Here is a 15277-nt window from a genome sequence, read left to right as displayed (position 1 = left end):
CACTCATTATTTCTTTTGTTTTTTATTGTTTGAATTATACAATATTTCAATTTTTACGAATTTGACGATTAGGACCTCCTTGCCTGAAGCACAAAATGTTAAAATAATGGAATTCCATGTGTTCAGGGAGGAATGAAACTTCATTTCACATGACAATGACGAGAAAATAAAAATATTTCATATTCTATATAACAAATTACAAAAGAAATAGTGATTGAGTGATGTCATCAACTCTCTCATTTGGATGTCACTGGCTCGTTCATATAAATATTTTGTTGAAAATAAGCGAAACTTTAAAATGCCATTAACTTTCTTACTTAACATCCGATTTTGATGAAATTTTCAGTGTTATGCTTGTTGAATTTTTCTCTTTTTATTTTCATTTTTCATTTTTTGTTGGGGTGGACTTGTCCTTTAACTTACGAACAGCTTTATGAAACACCCATCAGGAGCAAGAAATGTAGGAGGACCAAAAGGAGAGTAAATCAGTGGCTGGAGAATTAAGAGGACCAGGAGGATTTAGAAGAGGACAAGGTGGACACCTAGATCGTAATATTAATATTCACATTTCAGGGAGAATTTACTGAGGAAGGAGGGAGATCTCTCTCGATTACACACAAACCAATGAAAAAAATCAGTGCATAGGGGAGATGTTGAAAATTGGTATATTTTTGCTTGAAAATCAGTCAAATTTCAGGGAGTCCCCCAGACAATCAGAGAGACTTGTCAGCCCTGGGATAGAGGAGGAACTGGCTGAGGTGGGATTGAATAAATCAAAGGAAGACGAGGGAGAAAACCAGATAAAGAGGGAACAACGACTGGAGATTAAGGAGGAGAAACAGACACAGGCAGAGATGAAGTACGGGAAAGATGAATTTAAACTGGAACATGTGAAGTTGGAACAACAGGAGAAGAAAGATGATTTGGGAAGTGGAAGAAGAGGAAAAGATGATCATAATCTGGAAAATGGAAAAAAAAGTGTTGCTTTACAAGAAGTAAATTTTCTTTCTTATTCACTTTTAAAGACAAGTTAGCAATCAAAAGTATACTAATGTTAGTAAGTTAGCCATAGCAAGTTTTTATATTTTTTTGTTTTGTTTTTATTCCCAGGTCAACATTATTGCAACAAAACATGAAAACCAGTGTCAGACTTGTCTGTATCCTTCATAGTCCAGTTGGAATGATGAAATCTTTGTCAATAATGACATCACTTATCAATATATATTTTCTATAGTAATGACAGCTAAATACAGACAAGGTTGATTATATTTATAGGTCTTGTCCAAACATGTTATCACCTGTACTCTCATTTTCTTGTCCAAAAACTTGGAAATTAGCCAAATCAACCAGTTATTTACAAAGAGGACTTTTCTATTAAAAGAATGAAAATCAAGTATACAGCATGTTATTATCTGTCAAAAGAGGAGGGGGTGAAGGTGAAATTATTGAAAGGCGCTTTCTTCTTGCCCCCAAATTGGACATTAGCCAAATCACTGAATTCTACGGACATTTCCATCCTAAACCATTAATATAACAACACACAAACACAAAAGAATGAAAATCAAATGTGCAGTGTGTCATATCTTGCTGTAGTTGGGGGTGGGGCAAAATTATTCTAAGTGCACTTTCTTGTCCCAAAACTTGGAAATAAGCCAAATCAGCCATAAATTAACAGAATTACAATGATTCTCTATCCAAAACCATAGCCATAACAAACAAAACACAAAAGAATTAAAGATCAATTATGAAGCATGTTGTAGCTTGTTAAAGGTGGAGGGGGGGGGATTTCAGTGTGAGGTGCACCTTTAAATATAGTATCGGATCAGAAATAAAACCACTCCAAATTTAAAACCCCAACAGTTCACAACTTGATGTGTCATGAAAGTGAGGTACTTTACATTTATAACAAGGTCATGTATAAAGAAGTTCATTTCCTGAGACAGGAAAGGCAAAGACTAAATTTCATAAGACCAGTTTTTCAAATGAGAGATGGGTTCTTCTGTCTATTATTAAAGTATTTGTTTTTCTGTTTCCATTTTTTTTTATATCATACCTTCTTGAGTTGAAGGGAATTTGTATATGTATTTTTTTACTACCACATGGTAAGAAAAAAGAAAGTAAACAGATTTTATTTTCAAGCAGTGGGCCAAAACATGCATGTAACCCACACTCATCATATTCATTTGGAGTTAATTTTCAGAGATTTTCAAGGATCAACTTGTTCTAAAAGCACATGAAAAGCTTTACTTAATCAATATTTTACAGGAGTGTTAACACACTTATCTCAGCACTGCCCTACTTCACACTCCAAGAGGAATGAAATAATCTCAACATTAAAGAATGTCTTTAAAATAAATAAATATTTTACATTATTGAGAACACCCCTTATTTTCTGAGCACTGCTCTTCTTCGCATCCAAATGGAAATGAAATCATCTCAACATTATGGCATATAGAATCAATGATCTTACAGGGATGTGAACACCCCTATTTTCTGAGCACTGCTCTACTTCACACTCCAAGAGAAAATGAAACCCTAATGCACTAAAAATTGCCTTAAGTACTGGTAAGTCAAAAATTGTAGAAGTGTAAACACACCTATTATCTGAGCACTGCCCTACTTCACACTCCAAGAGGAAATGAAACCGTCAAGCAACGACTACCCTGGATCAATATGCCATCACAACAGATTAGCAAAGCCGTTAAAACGATGAGGTCATTGGTAAACCAAGAACAATTGCACTGTGGCGGCCTTGATCTTGTTTATTACAAAGCATATAAATAAAACAAAATATGAATTTCAATAGTCAGAAGATGCATCTTACAACTCCGCAACTTACTTTCTGAGAATTAACCTGTTTAAAGGAGGGTCCAACACAAACAGAAAGTTTTTCAATAAATGACTAGATGGATACATGATAAAGTTGTGCATAAGTTGGGGGATCCAGTACCAACGCAGCTTTTGCGTCCTTTGGCAAGGCATTCATCTACATTTACTAATATCCACACAGACATAGTAAATGGGTACCCAATGCTCAAGCGGCTAATCAGTGCAGCCATGTAGGTGCTTAAGCCAGGGTATTAGTACAAAGTACATTGTACTCACAGCTACATATTAAAATGCTGCATATTATCATCTTTATTGCTATTAGTATAAACAATTTGTGAAATAATAATGCTTTTAAATCTTTTTGACTTTTTGCGGTCTTACTATCATCTCTGAAAGTTAAGATAAAAATATGCAACATGCCTATTTTTAGGGAATTATTTATAAGAAATGAGTTAATAGATGAATGTTGATATATATATGCTTATCGTTTCAGGCATAATTTTTCAACACCATTTGATGAAATCTTAATTCAAAGTTAAGTTAAAATTGATAGTTAAATTGAATTGAGGCATGCACTAACAGTACTGTCTGGAAATAGGCACTTGAAATGTAATTTAATTTCTGCTGCATCTATTTCATCTTCTGGAATGTTAAAATTAAGAAATTGAAAGAGTGATCTTTGGAGATGATTTATTAGCATTTAATTGAAATAAAAAATATTGTTTAAGGAGAGCATTTCATGAAAAGTTTTTATCAGTGATTTTCACCGACTCTTCCACTCTGAGCCAATCAGATGCAAGGATTTCAGTAGCTTATAACAACTGTCTGTGGAAATCACTGACTCTTTGGTTTCATGAAATGCTCCCCTCCTGGCAAGGCGTTGTACCTCTCTCTTCGTCTGATATCATAGATGGATAGATTGACCCCGAGTTGAATATCACACCGTGAGCGATGCGATAGAGAGTCGGATAGGAGGGATCCGAACTGTTGATGCCTGAGAGAAGCTCCAATATTGCACTACCTGCAACCTATAAGCCATGAGAGGAAAGAAGAAAGAGAGAGAGAGGGAGGAAGAAAGAAAATATGAAAGTTGATGAGTAAGGGGAGAGACAAAGAGAGAGACAGTAAGAGACAAATAGAGAGAGTCAAGAGACAGAGATAGAGTTAGAGGAGAAAGGAGAGAGGGGAGGAAGTGAGAAAGAGATGGAAACAGAGAGCGAGAGAAAAAAATAAGAGCATACTAGGGTGATTCCATACGTGTTGTACGGGACATTTAGAGAACATTTGACAGTTTTTGACAAGAAAAAACAAAAAATATTCCAGTAACTATAGGTGGTCATCAACTACTACCAGAGTGTAAGAAAAACCAAGACTTAACATGACTTGAATTCACATCCTGTATAATACAGATTAAAAATAGTAATGTGTCGTACGGACGCAGAAAAAGTGGCTTTTTTAGAAACCTCAAGTTTGTACTCAAAAGTCTGTGAGTTGGGCAGATAAATTTCATAGAAACTGAACTCAAATTGACACTCAATTACCCAAGAACAAACACATTTACAAAAGAAAGCAAAATAAACATTCATGAAAAAATAAAGCAAATTATAATTTTCGAGAACATTGTGGCGTACGGGACATTCAAAATGTGTCGTACGGGACATCTCTAAATTGAAGCCAAACTTTCTTACTTTATGTCACTTTGACTTCTTCAATCACATTATTTGGCTGATGATAATGATAATCCCATCAAACTAAGACATTCATTAGGTTAGAAACCGCTATTAGGTGAATATTTCTGTCAATATATCATAAACAAAATAATGTGTCGTACGGGACAATTGTGTGTCGTACAGGACACTTGTGTGTCGTACGGGACACTTGTGTGTCGTACGGGACACTTGTGTGTTGTACAGGCACTGCGTGTTGTACTGGGCAGCCTGAATAAATAAACATGAACTTTTTATCAATCAGAAGGAGCATTGCCCCTAAATTCTTGCTTATTTATGAATAATCTTTTAATAAGCAGTCATTCAGGACAATACAATTAAGTAACCTCAATATATACAATTGGGAGCAATACGTTATAATTTTTTTCATGATGGGAAATGTACAAGTGTTCACAGCATTTTTACGAGCTGAAAAACTTCAGGTTTTGTGTGAAGTTATATTTTAGGGAACTAATTGATGATTTCCAAACACTATTTAAACAATAAATGAATGAAACTTTGTGTAAATTATGGGGCTAAAATGATCATGATGTTATGATTTTTTATATAAAATGTATATCTACATGATATATGTCACAACTGTCACTTTTTTCTCTTTTTTTGGTCACAATTTTTTGTCTAAAGAAATGCAGTTCTACTTTTTCAAACCCATCTGCATTTCATGAAACCATATGGTCTGTCTTATTTTCAAGATTTTTTTTACAACTTGAAAAAAGTAAGGAGTTTCAATATTGTATATAAAAAATAGTGATCATCAAGGGAAGTCCAAATAGATGATCATGATGATTGATATGATTTTTTTTACATCTTATAATAATTCCACATGAGCATGCAAGAGGAAGTTATCTTCCAGGCTAGGTTGAAATAATTATAAAGGTTTTCTTTTCATGCTCAATGAAAAGAAATTAACCTGCTCTGATCTGTGAAAATCACCAGTTTAGCTGAAGGGATTCACAAAAGAATAAGCCTACATGAAATCAATTAAAATGTTTAGAATCACCTATTTCATGTTCTATGGAGATAAACAAAGTACTTTTTCAGTTCACTTTATGTTAAATCAATTAAATGAATTTAAATATGCCTACTATTTATGGTTTCTGATTCCAAATCCTGCAATTAGATGCATTATTATATTGTGTGTCGTACGGGACATGTCCCGTACGACACAGCGTGTGTCGTACGGGACATTTTTAATAGGACAATAATTGAAAAATGAAGGGCAGTAATTAGATCCTTATGGGATAAATCGATCACCCATGGGTCAAACAAAGAGAAACTCATTTTATGAAATTGCATCATCAAAAATAAAATTGTAGGAAAAACTTTTGCATTGTCATGTGTCGTACGGGACATTGCCAAAAATAGGTTTGGAAAAATCAGGGCTGCCCCTATTATGAATCATGAAAATGTTGTAGATATTATTTGGAACCATCAATGACATATCATTCTATTGACCTGCAATATTTTCAATCTTCTCTTGCTTTGCAAATAATTGTTTCAGGTGGAATTTGTACTTGACTATTCAATGAGCAAAATTATTGAAAATTAAAAATTCCATTGTTCTCCCCCCAAAAAACTATATCTGTCTTCACTTTTGGTTAAAACTCATAATTTTCATAAAATTTAGGTATCATAGTAAAATATTACACTACTTATGACTTATTGAAAGCATGTTGAAATTTATGATATTTTTGAAGTTCTAGTGTGGAATCGCCCACAAAAGGATTCACAAGAACTTTTGATTCTCATTTTCATTTTATGCATACATGTAGCATTATGTATGTATAATGACACTGAATCAATTGCTAGACTTCATATTGAATGGGGGGTCAGTGATGTTTGATGTAATTACATGGAATTACAGTATAAACGTTAGCCAGAACAAATGATAACATGGCTTGATTTCTTTACTGCCAAACAAAGAGAAAAAAATACCTGAACAATGTTGCACTTATACACACATTAAACAAATCCCAGGAAACTATCTCTCGTTGCATTGTAAAGAGAAACTGTACTTTGAGCAGAAAAAATAACCGATTGTCTCACGATGTACCAAACGTTGTAGGAAATTGCCTGATGAAGTCTAGCAGCTTGCAGACGAAACGTAGCTTTCCTACTACATTTGATACATTGTGAGATAACTGGTTATTTCTTCTACTCAATCCTTCATCATGATGAACCTCTCCCACATCAAACTGTACTTTGTCTGAACAGATTTGAACGGTTGGTAGAATAAATGACAGGAGAGCGTTTCATGGAGCGTAATGTCAGTGATTTTCACTGGCAAAATTGCTCTGAGCCAATCAAATGAAAGGATTTCAGTAGCCTATAACGGATAATCACTGATGTTCTGTCTCATGAAACGCTCCCATGATCTACTGAGGAAGCCTACATGTAATCTGACAATCAAAATCCAGGATTAGATGAATGTAATGTAATGTTTGAGTAAAACTTGGATTTAATGAGATAGAGAAAAGCACATAACAGATTTGAGGTTGCAAATCATTAAAACCTTATACCAGGGAAGGGATGCTGATGAAAAGAAAAAACAAATGAAATCGGAGAATAAAATCTGAATGTAATACTGCACAGTTTCGATTTTAATCCCACTGTAACTACAGAAAAACTCCAGTTGTTGTAACATTGACAATTTCTAACAGAATCAAACAAAATAAAACTAAACGCTAAGGCCCGTATTCTGAACTTGGGTTTAAATTAAACCCTGGTTTAAAATTGTGGTTTAAGTATGGAAGGGCCTACTGGGGCACAAATCCTTAACTAAACACATCCGATTTAAACTCATATGACACACAAATTGTTCAATATTGTCTGGGAATGATAAATGAAGTATTTCGAAGTGTTTTTCTTCATTATGAAAGCAAAATAGTAAACATAAGAAATATAATATATAAACAGAATTTTTGAACTTTTGGCTACCCATAATATCAGCACAGACTTAGACTGTGGTCTAAGTTAAACCTGACTTTAGAATACTGGCCCAAGTATTTGTAAAATAAATATTCTGTGTCAAATGATTTAGATAACAAGTGGGTAATCAGTGATTATCAAAATAAGAAAGGCATTCTGTTGTTAGTTGGGTCTTCTCTTCCTTCCATGTAAGAATATAACAAGGGCTCTTTGGTTCTACTCTTGATTGGCAATTTCAGTTGTTTTTTAAACAGTACTCTATTTTCAGCCATTGGTTTGTGTAACTATGCTAGAACTACATGTATGACAATGAGGTAACCATTCATTCCGATTTGAAACACCCTTTTGAAATTCAACTTTCTGTGATAATCTGAATTTGGCTTGAATTTGGAATACATTCATTATACTACATTCTAAATATTGAAACTGTTAAAATGCTGTTTTAGTCTGCTCTTGGCATAAAAAAATCTATATTCCACACACTAAGAATCTTGCTATAGGATTGGTCAGAAGTCTATCACGTGATAAAGGGCAGTTTCCCCATCAATCACTTGCAGTGATGGGCCTTTTTTGTTTAGCTGATCTTTTTCAGCCCATAGGGTCATAACGGCTTGTGAATTAGTTTGAGTATATGCGAAATGAAGAGGTCATTGCCACTCAGTTTTTGGGGGTCCATCTATCTCCATCACCTACAATTAGGTCACAATAAATCTTGCTGGAGCAAGATCTTGGATGCCTGTGCACATTAAAACAAGCAGAATCGTCTCGAAGGATTTTTTTTTCCAAAGGAAAACTTGATGAAAAAAATGAAACCGAAATTCTTTTTATAGAGACGTATTTATATTGGTTTCTTCAATTGTAGTGGTTTTGATGTGGAATATGAAGCATATAATCACCTCTTGATTTTCAGGTGACACCTCTTGATTTTCAGGTGACAAGGCAAACTTTCACCTCCATCAACGGTCACTATTTGCTTAATATCTCCTGTTATGTTTCATTATGATAAAGTTGTAAGTCTCTAGCTTTCTGAATAACCTCCAATGTGATTGCAGCTCTTCTAGTCTCTCTGTAAACAGAACTTTTTGTTTTATGTAATTTTTGTATTGGAATCTATTTATATACATATAGGCCCGTATTCTGAAGTCAGGTTTAACTTAGACCATGGTCTAATTCTGTGCTAAAATTATGAGGAGCCAAAACCTAAACAAGTGGAATGCCTCTGGCCGTCTCACCTGCATCACGCGGTTCAATATAGCAGCAGTGCTGACTTTGAATATTACTGTAACTCGCACAAGATGTTCAGTGATACATGGTTACTCTTATGTCCACTTTTTATGAACTAGACCAATAAACTTACAGAGATATGATGGTTATTCAACAAAAAATCCCAACATGGCCAAAGTTAATTGACCTTACATGACCTTTGACCTTAATCATGTGACCTGAAACTCGAACAGGATGTTCAGTGATACTTGATTACTCTTATGTACAAGTTTCATGAATCAGATCCATAAACTTTCAAAGTTATGATGGTAATTCAACAGATACACCCAATTCGGCCAAAGTTCATTGACCTTTGACCTTGGTCATGTGACCTGAAACGCGCACAGGATGTTCAGTGATACTTGATTACTCTAATGTCCAAGTTTAATGAACTAGACCAATAAACTTTCAAAGTTATGATGGTAATTCAACAGATACCCCCGATTCGGCCAAAGTTCATTGACCCTAAATGACCTTTGACCTTAATCATGAGACCTGAAACTTGCACAAAATTTTCAGTGATGCTTGATTACTATTATGTCTAAGTTTCATGAATCAGATCCATAAACTTTCCAAGTTATGATGGGAATTCAACAGATATCCCCAATTCGGCCAAAGTTCATTGACCCTAAATGACCTTTGACCTTCGTCATGTGACATGAAACTCAGGCAGGATGTTCAGTGATACTTGATTAACCTTATGTCCAAGTTTCATGAACTAGGTCCATATATTTTCTAAGTTATGATGACATTTCAAAAACTTAACCTCAGGTTAAGATTTCAATGTTGATTCCTCCAACATGGTCTAAGTTCATTGACCCTAAATGACCTTTGACCTTGGTCATGTGACATGACACTCTAAAAGGATATTCAGTAATACTTGATTAACCTTATGGCCAAGTTTTATTAACTAGGTCCATATACTTTCTAAGTTATGACGTCATTTAAAAAACTTAACCTCAGGTTAAGATTTGATGTTGACTTGCTGCCGTCGGAAAAGCGGCGCCTATAGTCTCACTTTGCTTCGCAGGTGAGACAAAAAATCTGCTTATATTGCTTATTTCTTGTAGTTACTATTTTGTTTTCCCTTGCTTTCATAATGAAGAAAACATTTCAGTTATCATATTCTCAGACATGGGTCGTGTGGTCCAGTGGTTTGAGCATTGGACTCATAATCGCAAGGTTGTCAGTTCGAAATCCAACTATGCCATTGTCTCCACTTTGATAAAAAGGCCCAAGAGTGATATCTGTCATCTATTATGTCAGCCACTATGGCTGATTAACCTAGACGTAAAATGTTTCCAAGGTAATTGGTTATATACCAGCTTGGCGTTTACCAGCAAAAAATGCTGTCCTGCCGGGTTCCTACGGGAGTTACCACAAACAGAAACAGAAGAGAGTGTCATACAGATTTGTGCCCCAATTGGCTCTCCATATAGTCTAGGAGCCAGGGGGCTTTATTCAGAATTTTTGGTGGGGAAGGTTTGACAAGCTTATCCGGGGTAAAATTGTGCGCTGATTCCAAAAATGCCACTCTTATTGACCGTACTCACGCCATTTTGGTCATTTTGGCCAAAAATGACCATTTTGACCACTCTTTGGAAAATGGTCCCTTAACAGACTGCTTTTGTAGCCACATGCAATTAAAAGGATCTATCTTAAGTAAAAATGCACACAGATTCCAGATAAAGTGCTTTCATTTGCCAAATCACAATAGCAGTGGTCATTTTGGCCATAATTTGGCCAAAAATGACAATTTTCATGATTTTTTGGCCGAAATGTGTTACAAATTTTGATCAGAGCTACGACTGGATGTTTTTAGAAATCCACATTTATTTTCAAAATGTGCGCTGGATCATAACCATCAACCTCATGTAATTTATTTCGTCAGTTTTGACCTATGAGGGTCATTTTGGGTACTTTAGACATAAATGACCATTCGCGCAATTTGCATTATTAACTGTTCATATAGGCAGGAAATTGAGGTCTTCAGCATGTTTTTTCTTCGTCCCTCATAAAATGAGAAGGCATTTAAATGTCCTTCAAGTGTAGAATTTTATGCTGATTCCAAATATATCATTCATAATAACCATATTTAATAGCTTGTGGTAATTTTGACCACTTATGACCCTCAAAATGGCCAATGACATAGGTTCATTTTACCCCCAAATACTTCGAACGTTACCAGAACCATTACAAGGTGTGCTGCGACACCTAACATTGGTGTGTTAATCCTTTAAATTGAACATCTCACAAAGTATTTTGACCTTATGTAATTTATTCCATCAGTTTTGACCTATGAGGGTCATTTGGGGTACTTTATACATAACTGACCCTTTACGAAGTTTTGCATAATAAAGTGCACATATACATGTAGGCAGGAATTTGAGGTCTCATAGCGTGTTTTATCTTCTTCCCAATATAAAATGCAAATGCGTTCAAAAATCCATCCTGTGTAGAATTTTATGCAGATTCCAAATATATCAGTCTTATTTGCCCTATTCAATAGCTTATGGTTATTTTGGCCACTTATGGCCCTTAAAATGACCAATGACATCAGATCATTTTACCCCCAAATACTTTGAACGTTACCAGAATCGTTACAAGGGTGTGTTGCGACACCTAACATTGGGGTGTGTTAATCCTTCAAATTGAACATCTCAAAATTATTTTGACCTCATTCCATCAGTTTTGACCTATGAGGGTCATTTTGGATACTTTAGACATAACTGACCATTCGCACATAGGCAGGAATTTGAGGTCTTCAGTGTGTTTTATCTTCTTCCCTTATAAAATGGGAATACATTTAAATGTCCCTTTTGTATAGAATATTATGCTGATTCTAAATATATCAGTCTTAATGACCCTATTGAACACCTAATGGTCATTTTGGCCACTTATGGCCATAAAAATGACCAATAACATCAGTTCAATTTATCCAAAATACCTCAATGTTACCAGAATCGTTACCAGGATGTGCTGTGACATCGAACATTGGTGTATTAATCCTTTAAAATGAACATTTCAAAAGTATTTTGACCTCATGTAATTTATATCATTAGTTTTGACTTTTGACCATTTTGGGTAACTGACCATTCGTGCAACTTTGCATAATAACTGTGCAAATCGGCAGGAATTTGAGGTCTTCAGTGTGCTTTATCTTCCTCCTTTATAAAATGGGAATGATGCATATGTCGTTCTTGTGTAGAATTTCAAGCTGATTCCCAATATGTCAGTCTTAATGACCCCATTTAACAGATTATGGTCATTTTGGCCACTTTTTGGCCCCAAATGACCAATACCATCTGTTCAATACTTCAATTTATCCAAAAATACTTTGAATGTTACTATAATCGTTACAAGAGTGTGCTCTGACACCTAACACTGGTGTATTAATCATTTAAATTGAGTGTCCCAAAAATAGTTTTGACAGCCTTGGTCAATTTGGCCAGATTGTCCCCTGCCCAATGTGTATACTAAATTAGCCTATAGTGAACATAGTGAGGAGACAATTCAGGATTGTGTTAATATTAGCATCAATTATTGTTAAATTGGAAAAGTTTGAAAGCTTTGGGGTGATAATCAATGCAATGATTCCATATAAATCAATGTTATTGGCCGAACTATTGGACTTTGTGGTAATTTTGATCACCTTTCCTCAATAATTTCTCGTGACCACACATTATTTGATTTAAAAAGGGCTCAAATGTTGCTTAATATTATTTTCAGCTTGAGCTACTACACCAATAAACCTTTACATCAAGTACACATAAGATTGTTTGACCATGCACTTTGGTCATTTTCATGATTTTAGGCACATTAACCATTTTGTAATTCATGGAAACGAATTCAAGAATGATGTTAGATAAGACATATTACAAAAACTTTCTGCACCAGATTAATACAATGATTTAGAATATATCAGTCTTAATGACTACTTAGTGGTCATTTTGGTCCCTACAATTAGCAATGACAATTACATGTATCAAAAGTATTCCAATGTTCTTGCTCTACATTTTTGTAAGATTTGTTGTAACAATCATAATCAATGACAAATTATTTAATTCAATATGATATTACTAATAGTACATAATCAAAATGTGACCACTTTGGCCACTTTGACCGTTTATCCAATGTGTGAATTTTGAAATAAACATGACTTAGCAGCAATTGTAGGTCTATGAACATGATGAAATGCGTAATCCCTTTTCATGGGAAATATTAAAGGCTCACCTTGAGTAAAAATTATTGTGCCAGATATCATGTGACTGTCTACTGTGGCCCCTTTGATCACTGTATGTTCCTAAATAGCCAGAATTTTTTTCCTTCTTTAAAGTCAAATTGTACAGAGAATCATTACAAAGCAAAATAGGTCACAGTGAAGTTCACAAAGAGCTTTGACTATCATTCATTTTTACAATCTTTGTTTTTTCTTGTACAGTGATTCACAAAGCTCACATTGGCATGATTGGTGAGCAGCAAACTTACCCTTAATTCTTTTGAAGACGTACTGGGTAATAAAATACATTCTCCATATGAAATTATTCTCTGTGCCGAATTTTGGTCACTCTTTAACAATTTAGGGCAAGTTTTCCACTTTCAACTTTACCAATCATGCGAATGTGAGGTTTGTGAAACATTACACAAAATGGCAAAGGTAATAAAAATGCACCATGGTTAAATCTATTCGTGAAATCCACTTTGACCAATAGCTTTGTAATGACGCACCTTTGAGTTCAGGATTAGTGCCTTCCTCTAGAATATAGTTATCTGTATAATTTAAATAAAAAAGGAGGGAATGATATCATTGAGTAGCCATAACATCAATGTTATGGCTACTCAATGACCACACAATAACCAAATGGTGAGGTATTTGGCACAATTTTTTTTACTCAAGGTGAGCTTTTAATATTTCCAATCGAAAGGGATTGAACGCATTTCCACAATTGCTCCTGTCATGTTTATTTACAAAAGTCATACATGCGGTAGATAGTCAAAATGGCCAAATTGGTGTCAAAATTTTGATAATGTGCTATTAGTCATATCATATTGAAATCAATAATTGATATAATACATCTTATTAACAATACGGAGCGACAACAACATTTGAATCCTCTTTGATACATGCAAATGTGATTGGTCATTTTCGGGACCAAAAGCAACCAAAATGACCACTAGCTCATAAATGGTCATTAAGACTAATATATTTGGAATCATTAATCTACATTAATCTAGAAAAGTGTCTTAAAATAACATGTAAATGATGCTAAAGTGTCTCATTCCTGAATTTACTGCCCCATATATGTGAGGTTTCCATAAACATTTACTGTGTGGTCAAGGTGGCTAAAATCATGTAAATGACGACAGTGCCATGGTCAAACAACCTTATGTATGCACGATGTAAAGGATTTTATCACAATTATCGACACTCTTCTCCGATTATTGGTAGCTCATGCTGATAATGATACTGACCAGCATTTGAGCCCTTTTTGACTCATCAAAGCATGCAAGGTCTCTCTCTTAGCTGATCTCTCCACTAATTGGAGATTCCTAGGGTCCATGGTCACTGGTCAATATTGAGGGAAACGTGGTCAAAATGACCACAGGGTCCAATAGTTATGGTCTGTGTGGAATAATTTCATTGATTTCCACCAAGAAGCTTTCAAACTTCCCCATTTAACAATAATTGATGCTAATATTAACGCAATCCAAAATTTCTCCTCACCATGTTCGATATCACATGAATTAACATACACAATGAGCAGGCGGCTGGCCGGGGGAGGGGTCAAGGTGGCCAAAATGACCAAGGTAGTCAACTTTGGGGATGCTCAATTTTAAGGATTCATTCACCAGTGTTGGGTATTACAGCACACCCTTGTTAAGATTCTGGTAACATTCGAAGTATTTCTGGATAAATTGAACTGATGTTTTTTTGCCATTTTAAGGGCCATAAGTGGCCAAAATAATCTAAAGCTGTTAAATAGGGTGATATATTTGGAATGAGCATCACATTTTACATAAGAAGAACTTTTGAATGCATTTCCATTTTATATGGGAAGAAGATAAAACACGCTGAAGACCTGAAATTCCTGTCTATGTGCAGTTTATTATATGCAAAACTGCGTGAATGGTCAGTTGTGGCTAAAGTACGCCAAGTAACCCTCATAGGTCAAAACTGATGGAATAAATTGCATGAGGTCAAAATACTGAGATGTTCAATTTGAGATGTTCAATTTCAAGGATTAATACACCAATGTTAGTTGTCACAGTATGCCTTGTAACTATTCTGGTAACGTTCGAAGTATTTGGGGGTAAAATGATCTGATGTCATTGGTCATTTAAGGGCCATAAGTGGCCAAAATAACCATAAGCTATTGAATAGGGCCAATAAGACTGATATATTTGGAATCTGCATAAAATTCTACACAGGATGGATTTTTGAACGCATTTGCATTTTATATTGGGAAGAAGATAAAACACGCTATGAGACCTCAAATTCCTGCCTACATGTATATGTGCACTTTATTATG

General features: G+C 34.9%; 1 protein-coding gene across 1 annotated transcript in view; it reads right to left on the bottom strand.

Annotated features, from left to right (window-relative positions):
* Nucleotides 1-382: 382 nt before the first annotated feature.
* Nucleotides 383-15277, bottom strand: part of LOC121422811 — a 29874-nt gene continuing 14979 nt past the window's right edge. The window contains exon 9 of the mRNA XM_041618016.1: nucleotides 383-3857. Coding sequence (XP_041473950.1) covers nucleotides 3681-3857 — 177 coding nt within the window. The 3' untranslated portion in view covers nucleotides 383-3680. The remainder of the gene's footprint in view (nucleotides 3858-15277) is intronic.

This window comes from Lytechinus variegatus, chromosome 10 (assembly GCF_018143015.1).
Source record: "Lytechinus variegatus isolate NC3 chromosome 10, Lvar_3.0, whole genome shotgun sequence".
Lineage (NCBI taxonomy): Eukaryota > Metazoa > Echinodermata > Echinoidea > Temnopleuroida > Toxopneustidae > Lytechinus > Lytechinus variegatus.
Note: the sequence above shows the minus strand (reverse complement) of the source record. Positions and strands in the feature narration are given on the sequence as shown.